The sequence below is a fragment of the Mya arenaria genome, chromosome 1, assembly GCF_026914265.1.
Source record: "Mya arenaria isolate MELC-2E11 chromosome 1, ASM2691426v1".
NCBI classification, from domain to species: Eukaryota; Metazoa; Mollusca; class Bivalvia; order Myida; family Myidae; genus Mya; species Mya arenaria.
Genome location: NC_069122.1, coordinates 22239961 through 22266925, shown reverse-complemented (window position 1 = coordinate 22266925; position 26965 = coordinate 22239961). Strand labels below are relative to the sequence as shown.

General features: G+C 36.6%; 1 protein-coding gene across 4 annotated transcripts in view; it reads left to right on the top strand.

Annotated features, from left to right (window-relative positions):
• Positions 1-26351, top strand: part of LOC128232845 (uncharacterized) — a 383378-nt gene extending 357027 nt beyond the window's left edge. For all 4 annotated transcript variants that reach the window (XM_052946615.1, XM_052946639.1, XM_052946631.1 and 1 more), the window contains 8 exons: positions 99-239; positions 563-697; positions 1299-1523; positions 6705-6866; positions 20588-20752; positions 22800-22948; positions 23439-23626; positions 25163-26351. In XM_052946615.1, the coding sequence (XP_052802575.1) occupies positions 99-239; positions 563-697; positions 1299-1523; positions 6705-6866; positions 20588-20752; positions 22800-22948; positions 23439-23626; positions 25163-25929 (1932 nt within the window). In that variant the 3' untranslated portion in view covers positions 25930-26351. The remainder of the gene's footprint in view (positions 1-98; positions 240-562; positions 698-1298; positions 1524-6704; positions 6867-20587; positions 20753-22799; positions 22949-23438; positions 23627-25162) is intronic.
• Positions 26352-26965: the final 614 nt, after the last annotated feature.

Sequence of the window (26965 nt, the reverse complement as noted above, 5' to 3'; positions counted from 1 at the left end):
TTCAACATACTTAACTATTTCTCCGTATCTAACTGATTCAGTTTTAAAGCATTTTTAACATACATGTTATGCTATATTGTATATTTCCATTGTTTCAGTTGGTGATAAGTATTGTGTCTGCTGCCTTCTGCGGCTGTTTCATCTACCGGTTTGCCATCATTGCTGACATTGTGGAGCAATTCAGGAGCACATACTATGAAAAACATGTCAACGTCGTCTTTGTCACATTATGGGATGAGGTAATAAGCCTTGTGTTTCTTTTCTTTTTTCTTGAGTTTGAACAGACAAATGCTTGGCAATGTGTTGTAAACATTAAAAATTTACCTACCATTTTAAATAAAAGTTAAAAAACATTTTTTCAAGTAAGTAAATACTAAAGAATAGGTATTTTTTATGTTTAAAAAATATCCCCCAAAATTGACTACTGTGACAAACAACCATTGCATAGGTATTTACCTTAATTTGACATTCAATTGTTGAAATGATAAAAAAATGAAATAATGTATGAAAAGGTCATGAATCAGTACATTTTATATGAAGCAAGCCTACTTTGATTGATCAGATACTCCGGAGCATGGTGGGAGTGTTGCTGTTTGTTACCATGGTGAGAGGTTTGAGGGCGCTGAGATTTCACCCACAGTTTGCCAGGTTTGGGGACGTATATAGGAAGGCTCGCAGGGAGATGATCATACTCTTTGTAAGTTGTCTGCGTTTTGACAAATATATTGCAATTTTTTTTTCAAATAAACGTTTAAAAGTTTTGTATGTCTTCGGTCAAGTCGCCAGAAGTTTGTGTAGGGATAAATGCCTCTAATAAAACAACTTCAATGGAAATATACGTGCATTTAGTATTTCTTTATGCATACTAGGGAAGATTTCACTGTTAAATGCATTGATGCACAAATTCCATGATCATAGTAACTTCACCTTTAGGCCCTGATAAAAAAAAAATTGTGGATTATCTTATTAAAAGATAAGCTGCATCCATTGACTGATAAAAATATCTGGTAAATCAACTGTTTGGGCCTCAAATATATGTATCAGTGATGGTTAAAATATAGATAATCCTTGAGGCTGTACTTCCTCACTGTAACAACAGGGAACTGACATGTGTAGGGATGTGAACTCTTGCTTCTCTTTTACTGAGTTTGTCAAGTCATTTATGTGATAGAAATATTCTATATTCTAAACTGCATATTTAAAAAAATGTTTGTTATTGCTGCAACTCTCAATAACTTATTGTCACTCTTAGTTTTAACCAATTGCAGGTGAATTTTTCTCACTTTCTTTAATTTTAGGCTTTATTCTCCATCCTACTGTTGGCTTTCTCTAGCCTGGGCCATCTGGTGTTTGGGGCCATGACCATGACCTTTCGTGACCTCTGGACCAGCCTGTTTGGAGTTGTGACTCTCATGTCAGGGAGGAATGTAAAATGGGGAGCAGTCAACAGGGAGCAGTCAACAGGAGCTAGCCTCTTTGTCTTTATAGTCTGTGTGTTTGGCATGGGGATTCTCTTGTCATATGTAAGTATATTCATGTGTATAGACATCATACACTATTCTTGATTATTGTGAAACTACTGGATGGAATTGGATTAAACTTTATACAATGGTAGAGCATAATGAGAGGAAGTGCAGTGTACAATAACCATAACTCTATTCTTGCTTATTACTGAGTTATTGCCCTTTGTTACTTTTTTTGTCCGGAGTATAACTTGAAAAGTACTGGATGGAATTCATTGCAACTTCATACAATGGTAAAGCACAATGGGAGGAAGTGCAATGTTCAAGAACCCTAACTCTACTTTAGCTTATTACTGAGTTATTGCCCTTTATTTTATTTTTTTGCTGTCATTTTTTTTTCCAGACATTAACTTGCAAACTACTCGATGGAATTCATTAAAACTTAATACAATGGCAAAGCACAATGAGAGAAAGTGCAGTGCGCAAGAATTATAACTCTATTTCTGCTAATTACAGAGTAACTGCCCTTTGTTACTTTTTTCTTGTCCAGGGCATATCTTGAAAACTATTGGATGGAATTTAATAAAACTTCATACAGTGATAGATCATAATGAGATGAAGTGTAGTGTACAGGAACTGCAATTCTATTTCAGCTAATTACAGAGTTACTGCCCTTTGTTACTTTTTCTTGTCCGGAGCATAACCTGAAAACTATTGGATGGAATTTAATAAAACTTCATACAGTGATATATCGTTATGAGAGGGAGTGCAGTGTACAGAAACCGCAATTCTATTTCAGCTAATTACACAGTTACTGCCCTTTTTTACCTTTTCTTGTCCAGAGCATAACTTGAAAACTATTGGATGGAATTTAATAAAACTTCATACAGTGATATATCATAATGAGTGGGAGTGCAGTGTACAGGAACCGAAATTCTATTTTAGCTAATTACAGAGTTACTGCCCTTTGTTACTTTTTCTTGTCCTGAGCCAGAAAACTATAGGATGGAATTTAATAAAACTTCATACAGTGATAGATCATAATGAGTGGGAGTGCAGTGTACAGGAACCGCAATTCTATTTCAGCTCATTACACAGTTACTGCCCTTTGTTACTTTTTCTTGTCCGGAGCATAACTTGAAAACTATTGGATGGAATTAAATAAATCTTCATACAGTGATAGATCATAATGAGAGGAAGTGTAGTGTACAGGAACTGCAATTCTATTTCAGCCAATTACAGAGTTATTGCCCTTTGTTACTTTTTTCTTGTCCGGAACAAAACTTGAAAACTACCGGATGGAATGTAATAAAACTTTATACAATGGTACAGCACTATAAGAAAGAGTTCAGTGTACATGAATCACTACACTATCTGAGCAAATTACAGAGTTATTGCCTTTTTCTGTGTTGTTGTTTTTTTGTCAAACTTTTGTCTGGACAGTAACTTGAAAACTTCTAGATGGAATAGCATAAAACTTCATACAATGATAAATCATAATGAGAGGCGGGGTTCGGGGGTATTAATCACCTTCAGTGATAGCTCTAGTTGTCTTTACCTTCTAACGCAGTGCTAAGTCCCTACTGGTGGGCCTGTCATTGTCTCCACCTTCCAGCGCAGTACTTAGTCCCTACTGGTGTGCCCGTCATTGTCTCCACCTTCTAGCGCAGTGCTAAGTCCCTACTGGTGTGCCCTTCATTGTCTCCACCTTCTAGCGCAGTGCTAAGTCCCTACTGGTGTGCCCTTCATTGTCTCCACCTTCTAACGCAGTGCTAAGTCCCTATTGGTGTGCCCGTCATTGTCTCCACCTTCTAGCGCAGTGCTAAGTCCCTACAGGTGTGCCCTTTATTGTCTCCACCTTCTAACGCAGTGCTAAGTCCCTACTGGTGTGCCCGTCATTGTCTCCACCTACTAGCGCAGTGCTTAGTCCCTACTGGTGTGCCCGTCATTGTCTCCACCTTCTAGCGCAGTGCTAAGTCCCTACTGGTGTGCCCTTCATTGTCTCCACCTTCTAACGCAGTGCTAAGTCCCTACTGGTGTGCCCGTCATTGTCTCCACCTTCTAACGCAGTGCTAAGTCCCTACTGATGTGCCCGTCATTGTCTCCACCTTCTAGCACAGTGCTTAGTCCCTACTGGTGTGCCTGTCATTGTCTCCACCTTCTAGTGCAGTGCTAAGTCCCTACTAGTGTACCCTTCATCATTGTCTCCACCTTCTAGCGCAGTGCTAAGACCCTTCTGGTGTGCCTGTCATTGTCTCCACCTTCTTGCACAGCGCTAAGACCCTACTGGTGTACCCGACATTGTCTCCACCTTCGCAGTGCTAAAACACTACTTGTGATCCTGTTACTGTCACCACGGTCTAAGGTGCCTCAGTTTTACTGGATACAAGTATACCTTTGTATAAGGAACAATTTTTTTTATCATATTGCATGTATATAGAGAAGGGATTGCTTGTATCAGTGTTTATGTTTTCTTTTCATTATTACCTATATAGTGTTAAGGATGAAGGCCACTAGGCATGCAAACTTTTATAACCATAAATCAGATTCTAACATTTTTAACATTTGATGAATTAATGCGCGGACGGGCAACACCAGTGCTGTAAGAACTGCAATGGTCATCAACCTAATTTACAGTACCATTCTGCTCCAATGGCTACAGAGCTGTATTCTGCATAATAAGTAGCTTGCTTAAAGTAGCGCTGTGCTGAGTATTTATAATGTGTTGTGCAGTTTATATAGTGTGAAGAAGCTGTGTTTTTGTGTAATTATACAATTAAAACCATAGAAAATGCAATTACTTTAGAAATTCCAATATAAAAAGCAAAAAGGTTAAAAAATGAACGCTTACTGAAACAAAACAATACATGTATATATTTGTGTTTACAATTTGGCCTTGGCCGGGGAACTAGATACTATCAGTCAAAAATAGAATCTTGTTTGTTGGATTGGGACAGGTTTTTTCCCGGGAAATTAGTCTGGAGAACTTTGAAAAACATGGATCTATTGAAGATGCAATTAAATGCTCATTTTGCATAAGATATCAAACCTAAAGGTTTTAAATGATGTTAATTTTTTTTTTTATCCTATGATATTTTTTTTTGGTTAAATTTTATTTATAAGTATATTTTTTTATGTCACTTGACAATTTTTGATAAAGATTGCTTGTATGTACACAAATTACCGTAAATAGTTATGAGATGTGTTGCGTCAAACCATTTACTTGTGTAAAAAACTAAAAATACATACTTACAACCTTCAACCATTACTAACTGCATATTATACACTTTTACAATTAAATCAAAGCACTTAAGTCATTGACAAGCTTTCCACCTGCTACAGTTGGTGAGTTTAGTCCCAAATGGAACAGAATGTGTGTGAAGATTTCTCACCAGTCATTTCAGCCGAGAGTCTTAAGCATGTTGAATATGCATTTTGTAAGCCACTGGTATGAAAATACTTTAAACAAAGATAACTTCACTATTTCTTCACCATTTTAAATCAAACAAAGCGCAGTCTACGCAGCTTACGGAGCCCTGCCCTCGGTCATTACCAAAGTTTGATTGAGAGTTTAGTTTCTTTAAACACTTCGACAAACCTTTTCACAATACGGCCTTCTGACGGAGCACTGCCAAAACATGCTTTTTGGAAACAGGTTTGTCAAAGTGTTTGATGAAACTCAAATGACTTCTGACGTAGCATATATGACGTAAGTTATCATGTGGTATACACACACTGATGAGGGTGATTAGATCCAGAGTAATATTGCATGAGGGTCCATTTATTGTAAAAAGAAACCTTAAGTATAAGCTTAATTTACATGTTTAAGGCATTTTGTTTTGATGCATTTGGCTTAGCGGTCATACCTTGGTAGTAAATCAAATACAACTCCAGTCATGTTTGAAGTGTAGAGTAGGTTTTTCTTTAAAATGCCAAAATGCTTTATCCGTAACAGTTCCAGATAAGGTTTCATATTGAAGTGAGTATTATTCCATACTTTAGTAATTATTCAGCGGTGGATCCAGGACTTTCTAAATGGAGGGGCATAACTAATTATAGACATATCAAACTTTTTTTGAATGCATTATTTTAATCATATAATGACATGTAATTAACTTTTTTCCTCACTGTTAATAATGTTTCGCAGATAAATTGAATTAAAAAGATATCATTTACTGAGATAAACCTTTCAAAAAAACAACAAAGATATCTAGCCATTTTGGGGAATCAAACCAGGGTCGACGAATTATTAGGCTCAGTCGTTAACCACTCGTCCACCTGAGACAAACATATTCATGGGTTAAAATTAGTGCTATATAAATCTACACTACAGTATATTGATTGCACTCAACGATACTGTACTGTTAAACTTTTGTTTAATGCACAACATGCACATACATATCTTGTCGGCACACAACGACATTATTAAAAGCAATGACAAACATATAATGCACACATGTTAACAGTTTAAAACAGCTGTCTGTGTAAAATGCGGCGCCGATTTTTTTTATCGAATGTTTGGGCCCCGATGTCATTTTTCAAAAGACTTTTTCGTTTCGCATACTATATTATACTCCATAATAAGGTTGTTTATTTGCTCAAATGCTGACATAAAATTTAAATTGTGACAAAACAACTTATTTGTACAGTTAAATCAATTAAGATGTGCCACTAAAAACATTACTTGCCGGCCCGCTGGGGGGGGCACGGGCCTTATGTGCCCCCCCCCCCCCCGGTAGACCCGCCACTGTTATTTGGGTATACCCCATATTAAATGAGTGTTTCAAGTGACTGATACTCTATGGTTATGATTAAATTGAGTGTGCATAAAAATCTAAAAGTATTAGTGAAGAAATTCATGAGCAAGCATACGCTATCTTTAGATGTTCATATTACTGTGATTTACAATTACATGACTATTCTCACCAAATGTAGCATGCTGAAAACCTTTCAACACGTTAAGCATTTTGATTCAGAAAAGTGTTCCAAATTGTATGGGAACATTCCGTTGTTGAAATTGTGTTACAGACCTGAATGCGCATATGTTTGATTTTAAGGTGAGAGCGGGCTAAAATTTCAAATAGTAGAAATATCAAATAGATATTTTTTGCTGTTGTAATGACCCACCAGAAAACATATAATAAATTACTATCACAGGCCCTGGTGTCTCAGTTAACTGGGATTAACTTAATCCTTTTATACAGAACAGACCCGTTCTGCCATATTATATTACTTTTACAGGCCCTGGCTGTGCTAAGCCACTATTTGCGATCCCACCGTCGTCGCCGCCTATTGTCATTGGGTGCTCTGGGGACTTTGAGGTTCTACTGGGAGCAGTTCCAGCTGTGGACCGGCCTGAAACACTTACCTGTGGAGGAGGAGCCCCCTGTCATCTTACCCCCTGTAGGTCATACTGTGGCTTTCACCACTCTGTTTGTGATAGTTGGGTGCCGTAGGCAACATAGCCATTTGCAGCTTTACAGATTATATCAGAGTGCAAATGTGAAGAAGTTCCAAGTGTGCTTGTTCTTTTTATGGTATGTAATGGTGTGAAATTCCAAAATTATTAACATAAAATATGGATGACTCAGACACAAAGAATTTTATCAAAAATGAATAAAAAATTGTTAAAAACTGCATAATTATGTCACCATTTCTGAAACTAAATGAATTATGGCATAAAATGTTTGAACAATCTGAGTGAGTGAGTATAAGGTCAGTTCTGTTTTACACCATTAAATATTGCTGGTCCCCAACATTTGTAACACTCTATTTAGGAAATGACTGTAAAATGGCTACACATTCATATAATGCACATCATAAAGAATGTTTTCTCGGTTTCCTTTTGTAGCTATAGATATGACGCATTACAGGAAAACAGACTCAAAATGACCCATTATTGTGTGCATGAAATTTGGGAACATTTTCACTGAATCATTTATTCCAGATGAGATTGCCTTTCAAGGCCATGTTTTTCATTCATAAGTAGGGTCAACAATCAAATAAGTTGTAAGATATGAAAATGTGTATCCATTTTTAAAAGCAAAGCAATGAAGACTTTGAATATATTTTTGTTAAAATACAACTTTACAATATTTATCTCTGAGTTGCAATTTCCATAAACTTAGCTCTGAAAAGCATGTCTGAATATGATACAGTGTGGACATACCACGTGGTTTGTGACGTCACATTTAGTTATAACGTGAAGTAAAATACCATTCAACTCAAAAAGGATTATCGCTGTAAGTGTGTTATTTATTATCAATTTTTATAAAACCTAGCGGAGGCTAAGCGGAAAAATGTACACTACACTCAGTAACTAAGCGACATGTTGAGTAATTCATAGTTTTTAGCTCGACTATTCGAAGAATAAGGAGAGCTATACTACTCACCCTGGCGTCGGCGTTGGCGTCACACCTTGGTTAAGGTTTTGCATGTAAGCACCTTTAAGTCATTATCTCAGTAAATACATCAGTTATTGCATTGAAACTTTTGATATGTATTCCCAACTATCTTACATACTAAATTAATGAAGTTATATAACAATTATTTGAATATAATGCAAATATTAGGCCTTTATTATTTGACTTAGAAATGCTGGTTAAGGTTTTGCGTGTAAGCACACATAGGTAAATATCTCAGCAACTTCTTGAGGTATTGCATTGATACTTGATACAATGGTACTCAACCATCCAACCTACTAATATAACCAAGTAAGATAACTCTAGTTTGCATTTAATGCAAATAATTGCCCTTTATTATTTGACTTAGAAATTCTGGTTAAGGTTTTGCGTGTAAGCACACATAGGTTAATATCTCAGCAACTACTTGAGATATTGCATTAAGACTTTATACAATGGTTGTCAACCATCCAACCTACTTAATTTACCAAGTTAGATAACTCTAGTTTGCATTTAATGCAAAATAATTGCCCTTTATAATTCGACTTAGAAATTCTGGTTAAGGTATTGCATGTAAGCACACATAGGTTAATATCTCAGCAATTACTTGATGGATTGCATTGAGACTTTATACAATGGTACCAAGGCTTTTTCACCTTCTTTGCTAGGGGCCGAAATTAGGCTACTTCACAATTGGGAAAAATGACATATTTTCCCAATTTCCAGATATTTTTTTCACAATTCCCAGATATTTTTCCCAAAAAGGAAGATCTTACTTCAAAAAATTAAAATAAAAATTTATTTTGTTTGAGCAAATTATTTTTTTTAACTTTTATGCTGACATAAGAAGAATGCTGTATAATTTAAACGTTATTCAAGGACCAATTAGTTCATAAAATTATATTGTTATCAATTCTTTCCCTCAATTTAGAATCAACTCTAGGAAGATTAAAACTAATCTCTCTCCCTCTCTTGTCATTACGTCATGTTAAAAAAGCGAAGTCAAAGACATGATTTCTCCCCCAATAAGATCTACATGTGTATCAATTGGAAGTCCATACAAAGACTCGTCATCATTAGCGATTCTCAGAACTAAAAACGTATCCTCTCAAGGCTAAACAATTGTGCAGAAGTTTGTTTACATTTCACCAAAATGTGGATAATGTGCTTGCAATAAACAAATTGGGGGGTTAAGGAACAAAAAATCGGCCAGGAAGCTTGTACAGTTGAGCAATAACCATGAAGTTTTGAAAATAGGAATATATACATGCAAGCATAGTTACAACATGCATCGATATGCCATATTTGCCGAGAAAATACGAAAAATTGTGGATAAAATGAACACGTTTATTTGTAAACATTGCCTCCTAAGCCACAATCTTTTCAATAACTTTTTTTATACCCCCACAAACGAAGTTTGAGGGGGTATATAGGAGTGAGCTTGTCTGTTGGTCTGTCTGTCAGTCTGTCGGTCGGTCGGTCGGTCGGTCGGTCTGTCGGTTTTCATGGTTTCCGGACGATAACTCATGAAAGGCTAGACAGATTTGAAAAAATTTGGTACACAGGTGTAACATCAGAAGATACAGGTCAAGTTCGATATTGGGGCTGGTGGGGCCAAGGTCAAGGTCACTGTTACTAAAAATAGAAAAACGGTTTCTGGACGATAACTCATGAAAGGCTTGACAGATTTGAACAATTTTTGGTACACAGGTGTAACATCAGAAGATACAGGTCAAGTTCGATATTGGGGCTGGTGGGGCCAAAGTCAAGGTCACTGTTACGAAAAATAAAAAAACGGTTTCCGGACGATAACTCATGAAAGGCTAGTCAGATTTGAACAATTTTTGGTACACAGGTGTAACATCAGAAGATACAGGTCAAGTTCGATATTGGGGCTGGTGGGGCCAAGGTCAAGGTCACTGTTACTAAAAATAGAAAAACGGTTTCCGGACGATAACTCATGAAAGGCTTGACAGATTTGAACAATTTTTGGTACACAGGTGTAACATCAGAAGATACAGGTCAAGTTCGATATTGGGGCTGGTGGGGCCAAGGTCAAGGTCACTGTTACTAAAAATAGAAAAACGGTTTCCGGACAATAACTCATGAAAGGCTGGACAGATTTGAACAATTTTTGGTACACAGGTGTAACATCAGAAGATACAGGTCAAGTTCAATATTGGGGCTGGTGGGGCCAAGGTCAAGGTCACTGTTACTAAAAATAGAAAAACGGTTTCCAGACGATAACTCATGAAAGGCTAGACAGATTTGAACAATTTTTGGTACACAGGTGTAACATCAGAAGATACAGTTTGGTACACAGGTGTAACATCAGAAGATATAGGTCAAGTTCGATATTGGGGCTGGTGGGGCCAAGGTCAAGGTCACTGTTACTAAAAATAGAAAAACAGTTTCCGGACGATAACTCATGAAAGGCTTGACAGATTTGAACAATTTTTGGTACACAGGTGTAACATCAGAAGATACAGGTCAAGTTCGATATTGGGGCTGGTGGGGCCAAGGTCAAGGTCACTGTTACTAAAAATAGAAAAACGGTTTCCGGACAATAACTCATGAAAGGCTGGACAGATTTGAACAATTTTTGGTACACAGGTGTAACATCAGAAGATACAGGTCAAGTTCGATATTGGGGCTGGTGGGGCCAAGGTCAAGGTCACTGTTACTAAAAATAGAAAAACGGTTTCCGGACGATAACTCATGAAAGGCTAGACAGATTTGAACAATTTTTGGTACACAGGTGTAACATCAGAAGATACAGTTTGGTACACAGGTGTAACATCAGAAGATATAGGTCAAGTTCGATATTGGGGCTGGTGGGGCCAAGGTCAAGGTCACTGTTACTAAAAATAGAAAAACGGTTTCCGGACGATAACTCATGAAGACTTGACAGATTTGAACAATTTTTGGTACACAGGTGTAACATCAGAAGATACAGGTCAAGTTCGATATTGGGGCTGGTGGGGCCAAGGTCAAGGTCACTGTTACTAAAAATAGAAAAACGGTTTCCGGACGATAACTCATGAAAGGCTTGACAGATTTGAACAATTTTTGGTACACAGGTGTAACATCAGAAGATACAGGTCAAGTTCGATATTGGGGCTGGTGGGGCCAAGGTCAAGGTCACTGTTACTAAAAATAGAAAAACGGTTTCCGGACAATAACTCATGAAAGGCTGGACAGATTTGAACAATTTTTGGTACACAGGTGTAACATCAGAAGATACAGGTCAAGTTCGATATTGGGGCTGGTGGGGCCAAGGTCAAGGTCACTGTTACTAAAAATAGAAAAACGGTTTCCGGACGATAACTCATGAAAGGCTAGACAGATTTGAACAATTTTTGGTACACAGGTGTAACATCAGAAGATACAGTTTGGTACACAGGTGTAACATCAGAAGATATAGGTCAAGTTCGATATTGGGGCTGGTGGGGCCAAGGTCAAGGTCACTGTTACTAAAAATAGAAAAACGGTTTCCGGACGATAACTCATGAAAGGCTTGACAGATTTGAACAATTTTTGGTACACAGGTGTAACATCAGAAGATACAGGTCAAGTTCGATATTGGGGCTGGTGGGGCCAAAGTCAAGGTCACTGTTACTATAAATAGAAAAATGGTTAAACCTTGGAGTTATGGCCTCTTTTCAAAGGAATGGTTTGCCATTCCTGTGTCCAGGCCGTGTCACTCCTGTGACAACTCTAGTTATCTTTAAAGTTATGATACCTAACTAAGATGTCGATCGAAGAACATGTTTTCAGCCACATACTGGACGCATACATTTTTAAAAAATTTAAGAAAAAGTCCATTAATACCAGGCAAAAATTGGTACCTGAATCAGTACTTTTCATTCTTAATCCGCCATTTTGTTTGCCATGAAACATTTTTCTCACTTAATGTTTGCATGAAACGAAATTACGTCCTCCCCCTTGTTTTTTTCTTTGCTCGCCTGCTGCTCTTCCCCATGGCAAGGGGAGGCCGCATCATTCTGAAAAAAGAAAACATTTTGTTTGATTAAATTATTGACCCTCTTTATTGTGCTGATAAACATGGTTTTGCTTTAGTTGTTCGACATCAAGGTTTATCACTGAAGTATCCACTTTAACATATGTCTATCAATATGCATTTAATCAAGTTTGATAATGAAAAAAGACGAAATGGCAACGTTTACTTCAATGAACGTTTGTTTAAGTTACATTCAATTGTTTCAATTGAACACACAATTAAATGTGAACTACATGTAGGTGCACTTCTAACCTACCGACAACACATAAACTCCATTTTTGTCAAAAAATACCAGATAAGCTTATGAAGAACATGCAACATGTTGTTGGAATCATGAAGTTTTCTGATCAATAAATTGAGTGACATACAATGTACTTAGCAGTGACATGTAGTTGTCATATGTCTTTTAATTGCTGTAAAACATAACAGATGCTCAACAGGTTCAAAGTGGGCTCATTGCAAGATGGTGAGAGGTCGGCAATTGTTCCTAATAAACTGCTTTTCATCATAACCAAATAGGTTTTGCTTTTCGTCATAACTAAATACAAACATTTGATATTTCTTTATACTGTATCCCTTACTTGTAGGTATGTATATATCCTGAGGATAGAATATGCATTCCGAGACATCCGTTTTAAGGCAAACATGGTGAATATATATATAAATAACTTTTTGGACCAGAAACGTAATTTGCTTCTCTTCATAACAAACAATATTTTGTCCATTTTCAGCATTTGCGCACTATTTTTGAAAAAACTATAAATTACTCAACATTTCGCTTAGTAACCGAGTGTAGTGTACATTTTTAGCTCGACTATTCGAAGAAAAGGTGGGATACACTACTCGCCCCAGCGTCGGCGTCGGCGTCTGCGTCTGGTTAAAGTTTTAGGGCAAGTTGGGATTTTCACTTATAAGTCCAATACACTACATTCAATTGACTTAATACTTCACGCAGTTGTTCAGGGCCATCACATGATGAGGTTAGATAACTCCATATTATTCTTTTCACAGATAATGGCCCCTGATTGACTATGGAACTTCGGTTAAAGTTTTAGGACAAGTTGGAATATTTATTAATAACTTCTATATCCTTTGTTCAATTGACTTAATACTTCACACAGTTGTTCAGGACCATCACACAATGAGGTTACATAACTCCATATTATCCTAAATACAAGTTATGGCCCCTGATTGACTTAGGTTAAAGTTTTAGGGCAGGTTAAAGTTTTAGGGCAAGTTGGGATTTTCACTTAAAACTCATTCAATTGACTTAATACTTCACACAGGTGTTCAGAGCCATCACATAATGAGGTTAGATAACTCCATATTATTTTTTGTACAAATGTTGGCCCCCGATTGACTATGGAACTTAGGTTAAAGTTTTAGGGCAGGTTGGGATATTGTTTAATAACTTCTATACCCTTCATTCAATTGACTTAATACTTCACACAATTGTTCAGGACCATCACCCAATGAGGTTACATAACTCCATATCCTTAATACAAGTTATGGCCCCTGATTGACTTAGGTTAAAGTTTTAGGCAAGTAAAAGTTATGGGCAAGTTGGGATTTTAATAAAAAAAACTTCTACACCGTTCATTAAATTCTTTTAATAAAATTCAAAATTATTTACAACCATCTTACAACAAGAAACATAACTCCGTTTTAAGCCTAAATACAAATTATGGCCCTTGAATTTTTTATTATTTTTATTTTATTTTTTTTTTTAAATTTCCTTTGAAAGGCATATTTGTATATTCTTAACCACATTTTCATAATGGGAAATCAAGTTATTTGAATGACTTGCGTCATTGTTTGGGCGGGCTGGTGGGATGGCAGCATCAACGTCACCTTATGTATCGAATAATTTTAGTTAGGTTTGACATAAAGAGACCAAACTTGGTATTATTACATCATTTTTGTATTCTAAGTCAAAGTGGCGTAGTCAAGCGCTGTCTTACAACGGCTCTTGTTCCGCTTAGCCTCCGCTAAGGTTTTATAAAAATTGATATAAAAATAACACACAGCGATAATCCTTTTTGAGTCGAGCGGTATTTTACTTCACGTTATAACTAAATGTGACGTCACAAACCACGTGGTATGTCCACACTGTGTATATATAATTTGTCAGTGTTATGTTTATCATTGTTGAAGTGTCAGCATACTCTACTTTTTCTGAGCAGTCACATGTGTATTTTGCATGGCAATTCCTTATTTTCATGTTATATATATCATTTTACCAGCAATCATTCTTATTAGTTGAATATCTACTTTTACTGGCAAGACTGATCATATCATGTTAAATGATCTCATTAGGAATTAGAATTGTAGCAATAACATATAAGGATGCTAAACTTAATAAATGTTTCAGATTTCTGGTTATGAACCTGTTCTGTTCAAAATGTAACATATATGTGTAATTTTCCATACTAGCTGTACTTAACATATGTAGTTTTGCTGAACCTGGTTTATGTAATTTTGCTTGACCTGGTATATGTAGTTTTGCTGAACCTGGTGTATGTAGTTTTGCTTGACCTGGTGTATGTAGTTTTGCTTGAACTGGTGTATGTTGTTTTGCTGAACCTAGTTTATGTAGTTTTGCTGAACCTGGTTTATGTAGTTTTGCTTGACCTGGTGTACGCAGTTTTGCTGAACCTGGTATATGTAGTTTTGCTTGACCTGATATATGTATTTTTGCTGAACCTGGTGTATTTAGTTTTGCTTGACCTGGTGTATGTAGTTTTGTTGAACCTGGTGTATGTGGTTTTGCTTGACCTGGTGTATGTAGTTTTGCTTGACCTGGTGTATGTAGTTTTGCTTGACCTGGTGTATGTAGTTTTGCTGAACCTGGTGTATGTAGTTATGCTTGACCTGGTATATGTAGTTTTGCTTTATCTGGCTTACATAGTTTTTCTTGACCTGGTGTATGTAGTTTTGCTGAACCTGGTTTATGTAGTTTTGCTTGACCTGGTTTATGTAGTTTTGCTTGACCTGGTGTATGTAGTTTTGCTGAACCTGGCTTATGTAGTTTTGCTTGAACTGGTGTATGTAGTTTTGCTGAACCTGGTGTATGTAGTTTTGCTTAACCTGGTTTATGTAGTTTTGCTTGACCTGGTGTATGTAGTTTTGCTTTATCTGGCTTACATAGTTTTTCTTGACCTGGTGTATGTAGTTTTGCTGAACCTGGTGTATGTAGTTTTGCTGAACCTGGTTTATGTAGTTTTGCTTGACCTGGTGTATGTAGTTTTGCTGAACCTGGCTTATGTAGTTTTGCTTGACCTGGTGTATGTGGTTTTGCTGAACCTGGCTTATGTAGTTTTGCTTGACCTGGTGTATGTAGTTTTGCTTGACTGGTTTATGTAGTTTTGTTGAACCTGGTTTATGTAGTTTTGCTTGACCTGGTATATGTAGTTTTGCTTGACCTGGTATATGTAGTTTTGCTGAACCTGGTGTATGTAGTTATGCTTGACCTGGTATATGTAGTTTTGCTGAACCTGGTTTATGTAGTTTTGCTTGACCTGGTGTATGTAGTTTTGCTTGACCTGGTGTATGTAGTTTTGCTTGAGCTGGTGTATGTAGTTTTGCTGAACCTGGCTTATGTAGTTTTGCTTGACCTGGTGTATGTAGTTTTGCTTTATCTGGCTTACATAGTTTTGCTTGACCAAAACTATGTAGTTTTGCTGAACCTGGTTTATGTAGTTTTGCTGAACCTGGTTTATGTAGTTTTGCTTGACCTGGTGTATGTAGTTTTGCTGAACCTGGTTAATATAGTTTTGCTTGACCTGGTGTATGTAGTTTTGCTGAACCTGGTTTATGTAGTTTTGCTGAACCTGGTTTATGTAGTTTTGCTTGACCTGGTGTATGTAGTTTTGCTGAACCTGGCTTATGTAGTTTTGCTTGACCTGGTGTATGTAGTTTTGCTGAACCTGGCTTATGTAGTTTTGCTTGACCTGGTATATGTAGTTTTGCTGAACCTGGTTAATGTAGTTTTGCTGAACCTGGTTTATGTAGTTTTGCTTGACCTGGTATATGTAGTTTTGCTGAACCTGGTTTATGTAGTTTTGCTTGACCTGGTATATGTAGTTTTGCTGAACCTGGTTTATGTAGTTTTGCTTGACCTGGTATATGTAGTTTTGCTGAACCTGGTTTATGTAGTTTTGCTGAACCTGGTTTATGTAGTTTTGCTTGACCTGGTTTATGTAGTTTTGCTGAACCTGGCTTATGTAGTTTTGCTTGACCTGGTGTATGTAGTTTTGCTTGACCTGGTGTATGTAGTTTTGCTTGACCTGGTGTATGTAGTTTTGCTGAACCTGGTTAATGTAGTTTTGCTTGACCTGGTATATGTAGTTTTGCTGAACCTGGTTAATGTAGTTTTGCTGAACCTGGTTTATGTAGTTTTGCTTGACCTGGTTTATGTAGTTTTGCTGAACCTGGCTTATGTAGTTTTGCTTGACCTGGTGTATGTAGTTTGGCTGAACCTGGTGTATGTAGTTTTGCTGAACCTGGTTTATGTAGTTTTGCTGAACCTGGTTTATGTAGTTTTGCTTGACTTGTTTATGTAGTTTTGCTGAACCTGGCTTATGTAGTTTTGCTTGACCTGGTGTATGTAGTTTTGCTGAACCTGGTGTATGTAGTTTTGCCGAACCTGGTTAATGTAGTTTTGCTTGACCTGGTATATGTAGTTTTGCTGAACCTGGTGTGTGTAGTTTTGCTTGACCTGGTGTATGTAGTTTGGCTGAACCTGGTGTATGTAGTTTTGCTGAACCTGGTTAATGTAGTTTTGCTGAACCTGGTTAATGTAGTTTTGCTGAACCTGGTTAATGTAGTTTTGCTGAACCTGGTTTATGTAGTTTTGCTTAACCTGGTGTATGTAGTTTTGCTGAACCTGGTGTATGTAGTTTTGCTTGACCTGGTATATGTAGTTTTGCTGTACCTGGTGTATGTAGTTTTGCTTGACCTGGTGTATGTAGTTTGGCTGAACCTGGTGTATGTAGTTATGCTTGACCTGGTGTATGTAGCTTGGCTGAACCTGGTTTATGTAGTTTTGTTGAACCTGGTTTATGTAGTTTTGCTTGACCTGGTATATGTAGTTTTGCTTGACCTGGTATATGTAGTTTTGCTGAACCTGGTGTATGTAGTTATGCTTGACCTGGTATATGTAGTTTTGCTGAACCTGGTTTATGTACTTTTGCTTGACCTGGTGTATGTAGTTTTGCTTGACCTGGTGTATGTAGTTTTGCTGAACCTGGTGTATGTAATTTTGCTTGACCTGGTGTATGTAGTTTTGCTTGACCTGATGTATGTAGTTTTGCTTGACCTGGTGTATGTAGTTTTGCTTGACCTGGTGTATGTAGTTTTGCTGAACCTGGTGTATGTAATTTTGCTTGACCTGGTGTATGTAGTTTTGCTGAACCTGGTTTATGTAGTTTTGCTTGACCTGGTTTATGTAGTTTTGCTGAACCTGGTTTATGTAGTTTTGCTTGACCTGGTATATGTAGTTTTGCTGAACCTGGCTTATGTAGTTTTGCTTGACCTGGTGTAAATTTTGCTGAACCTGGTTTATGTAGTTTTGCTTGACCTGGTGTATGTAGTTTTGCTGAACGTGGTTTATGTAGTTTTGCTGAACCTGGCTTATGTAGTTTTGCTTGACCTGGTGTATGTAGTTTTGCTGAACCTGGTTTATGTAGTTTTGCTTGACCTGGTGTATGTAGTTTTGCTGAACGTGGTTTATGTAGTTTTGCTGAACCTGGTTTATTTAGTTTTGCTTGACCTGGTGTATGTAGTTTTGCTTGACCTGGTATATGTAGTTTTGCTGAACCTGGTATATGTAGTTTTGCTGAACCTGGTTTATGTAGTTTTGCTTGACCTGGTGTATGTAGTTTTGCTGAACCTGGCTTATGTAGTTTTGCTTGACCTGGTGTATGTAGTTTTGCTGAACCTGGTTTATGTAGTTTTGCTTGACCTGGTGTATGTAGTTTTGCTGAACGTGGTTTATGTAGTTTTGCTGAACCTGGCTTATGTAGTTTTGCTTGACCTGGTGTATGTAGTTTTGCTGAACCTGGTTTATGTAGTTTTGCTGAACCTGGTTTATGTAGTTTTGCTTGACCTGGTGTATGTAGTTTTGCTTGACCTGGTATATGTAGTTTTGCTGAACCTGGTATATGTAGTTTTGCTTGACCTGGTGTATGTAGTTTTGCTGAACCTGGTGTATGTAGTTTTGCTTGACCTGGTATATGTAGTTTTGCTTGACCTGGCTTATGTAGTTTTGCTGAACCTGGTATATGTAGTTTTGCTTGACCTGGTGTATGTGGTTTTGCTTGACCTGGTATATGTAGTTTTGCTTGACCTGGTTTATGTAGTTTTGCTTGACCTTGTATATGTAGTTTTGCTGAACCTGGCTTATTTAGTTTTGCTTGACCTGGTGTATGTAGTTTTGCTTGACCTGGTATATGTAGTTTTGCTTGACCTGGTTTATGTAGTTTTGCTTGACCTGGTATATGTAGTTTTGCTGAACCTGGCTTATTTAGTTTTGCTTGACCTGGTGTATGTAGTTTTGCTGAACCTGGTGTATGTGGTTTTGCTTGACCTGGTATATGTAGTTTTGCTGAACCTGGTTCATGTAGTTTTGCTTGACCTGGTATATGTAGTTTTGCTTGACCTGGCTTATGTAGTTTTGCTGAACCTGGCTTATTTAGTTTTGCTTGACCTGGTGTATGTAGTTTTGCTTGACCTGGTATATGTAGTTTTGCTTGACCTGGTTTATGTAGTTTTGCTTGACCTGGTATATGTAGTTTTGCTGAACCTGGCTTATTTAGTTTTGCTTGACCTGGTGTATGTAGTTTTGCTGAACCTGGTGTATGTGGTTTTGCTTGACCTGGTATATGTAGTTTTGCTGAACCTGGTTTATGTAGTTTTGCTTGACCTGGTATATGTAGTTTTGCTTGACCTGGCTTATGTAGTTTTGCTGAACCTGATATATGTAGTTTTGCTCTACCTGGTGTATGTAGTTTTGCTGAACCTGGCTTATGTAGTTTTGCTTGACCTGGTATATGTAGTTTTGCTGAACCTGGTGTATGTAGTTTTGCTTGAGCTGGTGTATGTAGTTTTGCTGAACCTGGTGTATGTAGTTTTGCTGAACCTGGTATATGTAGTTTTGCTTGACCTGGTATATGTAGTTTTGCTTGACCTGGTGTATGTAGTTTTGCTAAACCTGGGTTATTTAGTTTTGCTGAACCTGGTGTATGTAGTTTGGGTGAACCTGGCTTATTTAGTTTTGCTGAACCTGGTATATGTAGTTTTGCTTGACCTGGTGTATGTGGTTTTGCTTGACCTGGTATATGTAGTTTTGCTTGACCTGGTTTATGTAGTTTTGCTTGACCTGGTATATGTAGTTTTGCTGAACCTGGCTTATTTAGTTTTGCTTGACCTGGTGTATGTAGTTTTGCTTGACCTGGTATATGTAGTTTTGCTTGACCTGGTTTATGTAGTTTTGCTTGACCTGGTATATGTAGTTTTGCTGAACCTGGCTTATTTAGTTTTGCTTGACCTGGTGTATGTAGTTTTGCTGAACCTGGTGTATGTGGTTTTGCCTGACCTGGTATATGTAGTGTTGCTGAACCTGGTTTATGTAGTTTTGCTTGACCTGGTATATGTAGTTTTGCTTGACCTGGCTTATGTAGTTTTGCTGAACCTGGTATATGTAGTTTTGCTTGACCTGGTGTATGTAGTTTTGCTGAACCTGGCTTATGTAGTTTTGCTTGACCTGGTATATGTAGTTTTGCTGAACCTGGTGTATGTAGTTTTGCTTGAGCTGGTGTATGTAGTTTTGCTGAACCTGGTGTATGTAGTTTTGCTTGACCTGGTATATGTAGTTTTGCTGAACCTGGTATATGTAGTTTTGCTTGACCTGGTATATGTAGTTTTGCTTGACCTGGTATATGTAGTTTTGCTAAACCTGGCTTATTTAGTTTTGCTGAACCTGGTGTATGTAGTTTGGCTGAACCTGGCTTATTTAGTTTTGCTGAACCTGGTATATGTAGTTTTGCTAAACCTGGCTTATTTAGTTTTGCTTGACCTGGTGTATGTAGTTTGGCTGAACCTGGTGTATGTAGTTTTGCTGAACCTGGTGTATGTAGTTTTGCTAAACCTGGCTTATTTAGTTTTGCTTGACCTGGTGTATGTTGTTTGGCTGAACCTGGTGTATGTAGTTTTGCTGAACCTGGTATATGTAGTTTTGCTAAACCTGGCTTATTTAGTTTTGCTTGACCTGGTATATGTAGTTTTGCTGAACCTGGTTTATGTAGTTTTGCTGAACCTGGCTTATTTAGTTTTGCTTGACCTGGTGTATGTAGTTTGGCTGAACCTGGTGTATGTAGTTTTGCTTGACCTGGTATATGTAGTTTTGCTTGACCTGGTATATGTAGTTTTGCTTGACCTGGTATATGTAGTTTTGCTTGACCTGGTATATGTAGATTTGCTTACCCTGTTATATGTAGTTTTGCTTTACCTGGTAAATGTAGTTTTGCTTTATTTGGTATATGTAGTTCGAATATGTTATTTTGCCAAATTACTTGGTATATGCGGTTTTGCTACCTTTTGTATGCATGTAATTTTGCCATACTTGGTATATGAAGTTTTGCCATACTTTGTATATATGTAATTTTACTATGCTTGGTATATGAAGATTTTCTTGGTGTATTCAGGAGTTTACAATGGCTGAGATTGAGTATCAGGTGGATGAGCTGTTGTTCCGCATGAATGCACTCACCGGGTCACATGGCCTGCCAGAGAAACCACCTTGCTACCTGACAGATTCTGACTGTACTTACGGCGGAGGAGATGATGGTATATCTAGTGGCGGATCAGAGGTATGACAAGTTCTAGTTTTAATGGCTGTATTAAGTAAACCACCTCCTATGTAAAATTTAGGACTAGTCTTTAGGCCACACCAAATTAATAATTTGTTCATCGGATTTCCCGCACCTATTTCTTCAGAAAAGCAAAAAAAATTTTTTAATTTTTTTATCACTTGTGCCCGCACCATCTGAAAAAAAATATTTATTTTTTTACGAGCGCTAATTTGTTTAGTAGAATGTAGCCTTTTCCCTTATAACTGCGTTTTTCGATCGTAACAATTATCAAAGCACTGGCTCAATCATGCAGCCGCTCTAATTAGAGACAATGAACGATATAGACCTGGATACAAGCGTCTAGATGATCGAGACTAAATTGGTAACATGAAAACATTGATTTCACTTCCTGATTCTTGAAAATTACGTCAACAAATGACAATTCTACCAAGGTGTAGGTTTTTTGTAAATTCTCTTCCAGAACTTATACCAAGGCCAATTGTGTAGTCAAAGCAAGAGTGATAGCTGTTATTTATATTTGATTGCAAATGCCTATATTGATTGTGTGAGTTATCTTTCATGTCACCTTGTCTAGTCATTTCCATGGCATGAGATATGACAATGTATTTTAATAGAGAATTTTTTATAATCATGTTTTTCTAAGGAAAAGTTGAAAACCTAGTTAATAGATTTGGATATGCCATTGGGCAGGCAGGTGGCTGTGACCATTGGCGCTTTGAGTTCTCTCATTTATGAAATAGTTTAAAGAAATACATTTGCTTGATCTCAAAACTAATATTTCTATAGAATTATCTTTTAGTGTTATCATTCTTTCACTGGATGTTATCCTTGCACTGTTTACAATATCATTGTTTAGTTAATAAGTGGATAAAATGTGAGCAAAAGTGAGTTAAATGACTATATGTATTTGTTCACTCTTGACGCTCGCTCCTCTTTTTTGCTAAATGCAAAACAAATATTTTTATTATTATTTTGCTCGCTCGCCCCATTATTTTTTGGAAAAAATCCAATGAACAAGTTATCAATTTGGTCTGGCCTTAGAATTAAGATAACATTTCACGCTTTGTATTACCAAATCATGGTGTTAAAACAAGAAGGTGTTCTTTGTAAAATGGAATAATAGTAATATTATGGAGGCATATAACTGCCGTAAGATAACCTGTTAACGTAAGACAAAAAACAGGCCCAGAACTGCCACCTATTACCTTTTTTAGCTGTACAACATCAACAGGTTATCTAGTTATGGTTTGCGAATTCCACTTAATAAGTAACATAATAACTGCTTAACATAACATAATAAGATTCGTGTTATCACTTACTAAGTGAAATTCACAAATCATAAGTAGTTAACCAGTTGTATAAATATATTTATAGATAAGTGATAACCTGTTAATGGTGTACAGCTAAAAAAGGTAATAGGTGGCAGTTCTGGGCACTTTCAAGCCTTTTTTTAGTCTAATGATATTTATCTTTCCAAAAAAGTAATGAGAATATTAACTAGATAGCTAAATAATTATCGTGAAAATGAAGTGGTTAACACTAAACAAATCGCAAATGTTAACAGATTATCTTACGGCAGTTATTTGCCACCATATAATATGCTTTGAACAAAAATTCTATTTTTTAACGTAAATGATCCATTGTGAAACTTGAATAAGATTTTATCAGGACAATTTGATTCATCTTAATTTTCAATAAGACAAACACACTTTGACTGGTGGTATTCAACCAAGTTTTTGTTTCTTTTTGTTATGTTCATCTGTTGAGCTTAAGGACCTTCTGTTCCAGACATATGACCTAAGTTTCTTATAAGCTATGAAGTCTGTATATTTCAGGGAGGTGTATTATGGAAAACCGTCTGGGTCAGCCTGTACATAATAGAGAACAATACCTGTGTTCACTCCCTTTAATAATCTCTCGTTTGTTTCTGGGAGGTGTGTTTATGGAAGACCGTCTGGGTCAGCAAGTGTAGAAGAGAGAACACAACCTGTTATAGTAGAGAATATAATGTTCTCTCCCTTTAATAATCTCCTGTATATTTTAGGGAGGTGTGTTTATGGAGGACCGGCTGGGTCAACGTGTACAGAAGATAGAGGACAACCTCTGTTCCCAGGAGCCTTTCCTTGCTCAGCTGTTGAAACTAGACAACGTACATGACAACAACATGTCACATGAAAAAGAGAAACAACTTAGGTATGTTCTTAACTTTTCTTTGAAAAATGATTTGAATTTAAGCTATTCGAATTATTTAAGCTACATCTGCACTATTATAAGAGGTTAAGAATGAACTTTTGCACATATTTTTTTTGTAATGTTTTTCTAAGCCTGATTTTTCATCGAAAGTTTCCAGATTATCAAAAGGCGGGCATTCAAGTGTCGTTTTTCATGTCTGAGAATATTTCTCAGCATGATATTTAGAACCAGTGTTAATATAAGTAGTCTCAGTTCAAAAACTAGATCAGACTAGTGTGAATATGCATCATAAGCATTTACTTTTTTTCTTGAAAAGAAATGTGCATCTACAGAATTGTTTTTGTCAGCTCAAACGCAGTTCCTGCATTAATCTGTTGTATGACAAATTTTAACATTTTATTTTAAGAAATATGCTTGGCATATAAATGAGTACATTTCTTTATGTACATTCTGCATAAATTGCAATTGAAACATAGAGTGCTGAATTCAGGAGTCACCTGGAGTTGGAGATATTCCGTCAGCTGCAGATACAGAGACAGGACCTCCAGCCTGGGGATCAGAGAAAAGCTGACAAGAGGAACAACTTGAACCAGAGAAAAACTGGAAAGGGAGATAATGATGAAGCTGACTCAGGAAACCCCAAGGCAGTGACAAAGACACCAAATAGTCCTGGGCAAGGTAGATATTGCTGTTTACATATAATTTAAATTTGCTTCATTAAATTTATTAATCCTAAGATTGTTTTTGATTTTAAGCTCACCTTAGCAGAAAGTGCTCAGCTAGAGCTATTGTGATAGGGTGATTGTCCGTTGTCCATCTTTATTCTTTTGTCTATCTGTTGTCAACATCTTCTTTCAAATATTGATTTCTCCTCCTAAACTTCTGGGACAATTTCAACCAAACTCCCAAGAGATGTTACTTTGTTGGTCCCCTTAGATTCCTTCAATAAAAGTAGTGTCATGCAGAACTCTGGTTGCCATGGCAAAAGAAAGGAAAAACGTTTTCTCTCATTTCCGAATTATTTCACAGAAATGCTCCTTAGGTGACCCTGTATTACATACTTCAACCCATGTTCATTTGTAAAAAGACATGGGTCTCCAGGAGACAGGGCTACATTACACTACATGTATATGCCTATATTTTTGAAATCTTTGAAAATATTTTCCTCAAAAACTATGGGCACAATTTCAAAATAATTTGTTGATTCATAAAAAAAACATGATATCCTGGGGCGGGGCTAGTTACCACTCTATGTCTATACGGAAAACCTTGAAAATATTCTCCTCAGAATCCGCATGGCTGATTTTCACAGAAATATTCATTAGGTGACTAATATCAAATTCCTTCACCCAGTGTTGATTTGTTAAAAAACATGGCAGCAAGGAGCATGGCTACTTTTCAATGTATGTCTGAATGGAAAACTTTGAAAATCCTTTTCTTCAGAAACTGTTGGCCCAATTTTGAAATAATTTCACAGACCTACTATCAAATTTTTTCACTCTATGTTTGATTCATAAAAAAACTGGGGCAGGGCTAGTAAGCAATATTTATCTCTATGGCAAACTTTTAGCATTTTTCCTCTTCAGCAAACATTTAACTGATTTAAAAATGAATTCACAGAAATGTTCCCGAGACAACCATTTATCAAATTCCTTCACCCTGTTGTGATTTATAAAAAAAACATGGCTGCCAGGGGCGAGGCTAGTTTTTAATGTTTGTCTCCATGGAAATCTTCTCTTTAGAAACAATTAGCCAGATCGTACACAGAAATTTTCTTTATCAAAAATATTTATGTATTTTTTAAAACATCTTTGATATATAAATTTTTCATTTATTTCTCGTGTTATATATTTTTATTTTCTTACAATCATTGAAGATATCAATTTCAAACTTTGTAAACGTGTTCACAGTTACAATGAGCTCCTTTGTGACAAGTTATATTACTCCAACTTAACAGTTGTAAGAGTTAAGGCCTTTTGTACTTTTTAAACAAATACATATTTTTCATGTTTTAATACGCCCATTTTAAAAGCGAGAAGTATTACAATTTCATCTGAGGCATAGGGGCAGGAGGCATCAAGTATGTTTTCTGATCAATAGCTTTTTAATCATTTGTCCAATCGGGTTGGCGATATAGGGCCATCATGGTCCTCTTGTTCAATATGTATTACTTTATGTAAATGGAAAGCAAATATTTAAAACTCTTCTCTTCAGATTCAACATCTTCAGAGGAAGCAGCCAAGAGCAAGAGTCCAGCCCTGAAACCCTTGAAACCTAGAAGAACCCGGTCAAACCTGACAGTGAAGACTATCCAAGACATCCTGGGAGGTGTCTTACCTCAAGACACTAAAGACACACATACACAGGACAACTCTAGTTCTAATCCTGACTCACCAAGAGACAAACTTGGTTTCTCTAAGTTACTGAAACCTTCAAGAGCTACCAAACAAGAACAAAGCAAAAGAAACAATTCAACGTCTAGTTCTGAGAAAATATCTGACTCTTCAAATTATTCAAATGAGCAAGAATTTATAAAGAAACCTACAAAACCAACGTTTCTACATTCTAGAGAATCATCTTTATCTGATGGTCTGAGGGGAGGTCCTAGCCTGAAAATACTTTCTCTGGGGACTGAGAAAACACTTAGATGTGATGGAGCTTACTTGACCTTACCTGACACAAGCTCTGGATCGGAGCAGGATGGAATGCAGAGTGGGAAAAAACCTCCTCCTCCCAAACATAGTCTTAGGAAGACAAAGTCTAGAGGCAAAGGGAAGGGACCGGATAGTCTAGAACCAGCCCTCATCTTGGATGAGCTAGATTGTGAAGATGTGAACATGGAATATGACAATACAACTGTTACTGAGGCAGCTGAAGAGCCAAGTTACAATGCAAATGTAGACAGTGAGCTTAGAGACTCGAAAACGCCTGGTTATCTGGAGCAGGTTGTGACTGCAGATGTTCACCACATCTTCCAATGAAGTGTTAGTGGGTTTCACCAAAAAACTTTGTCATTAACAAAGAAAAATGCTGCCTAATAAGAGCATTTGAGGCCAGATTATATGTTTTTGTTTTAGTAGAGATTTTAGTTATGAATACTTGCTTATCAAGTGAAAAAGACATTGAAATGTAATGTTAAACATTGGTAAAGTTATAATATTATTCTTAAATGACCAGCATTTTATCATGAAATAAGGAAGGAGGAAAATATTTTCATTACAAAATTGTAAGATAAGTTTTGAATATTCCACTATACCGTCAATTCACAAGTGGTAAACTTTTATATCAGGTTTGTGATGAAGAATAATGTTTATTCATCAATAAGTCCTTGTTACTTTACATATATGGAGATGTAAAACAATGCTTAAAGAATTGGAATAAGAATAAATCTGCATTTAGCTGATTTTTGTGAGATTATTTTATTTCTGGTACTCTAATTTTCCATAATAAAACAAATATACACACAGTCGGATGGAGGAATATGCTTCATTGTTGTAAGTCTCCTTTTGTTTGTCTGTCTATACATCCATCATAATGGTATTTGATGCTGCAATAACTCAAGAAGTATGCAAGTAAGGTAAATGAAACTTGGTATGTGGATAGAGGATGACTAGTAGGCTATGGAGTAATTTTATTGAATTTTTTGACAAATCTTGTGGTTGATATTGCAACACAAAACAAATATGGAAACACTTTTGTTCGGAATGTGCAATAATTCACCAAGCATTCAAGCTATGTAGCACTTGGTATGTTCTTATTGATAGAGGGCCTTGCAGTGATTTTGAAAATCCGTTTAAAATTTACTTACAGACAAAACATGTGATTGCTATGGCAAACAAACAGTGAAAACATCACTCTTATTGGTTGGACTCTTTTCTTAAAAGTATAAAATCTCAGTAGACATTTATGATACTGGGTATTCAAATGAGGCCATTTAGAGACTAAGCACATTTTTGTATTGACAAAAATTACGGTTGCTATGTATATTTTGATAATTCCAAAATCAAGTCAAAACTT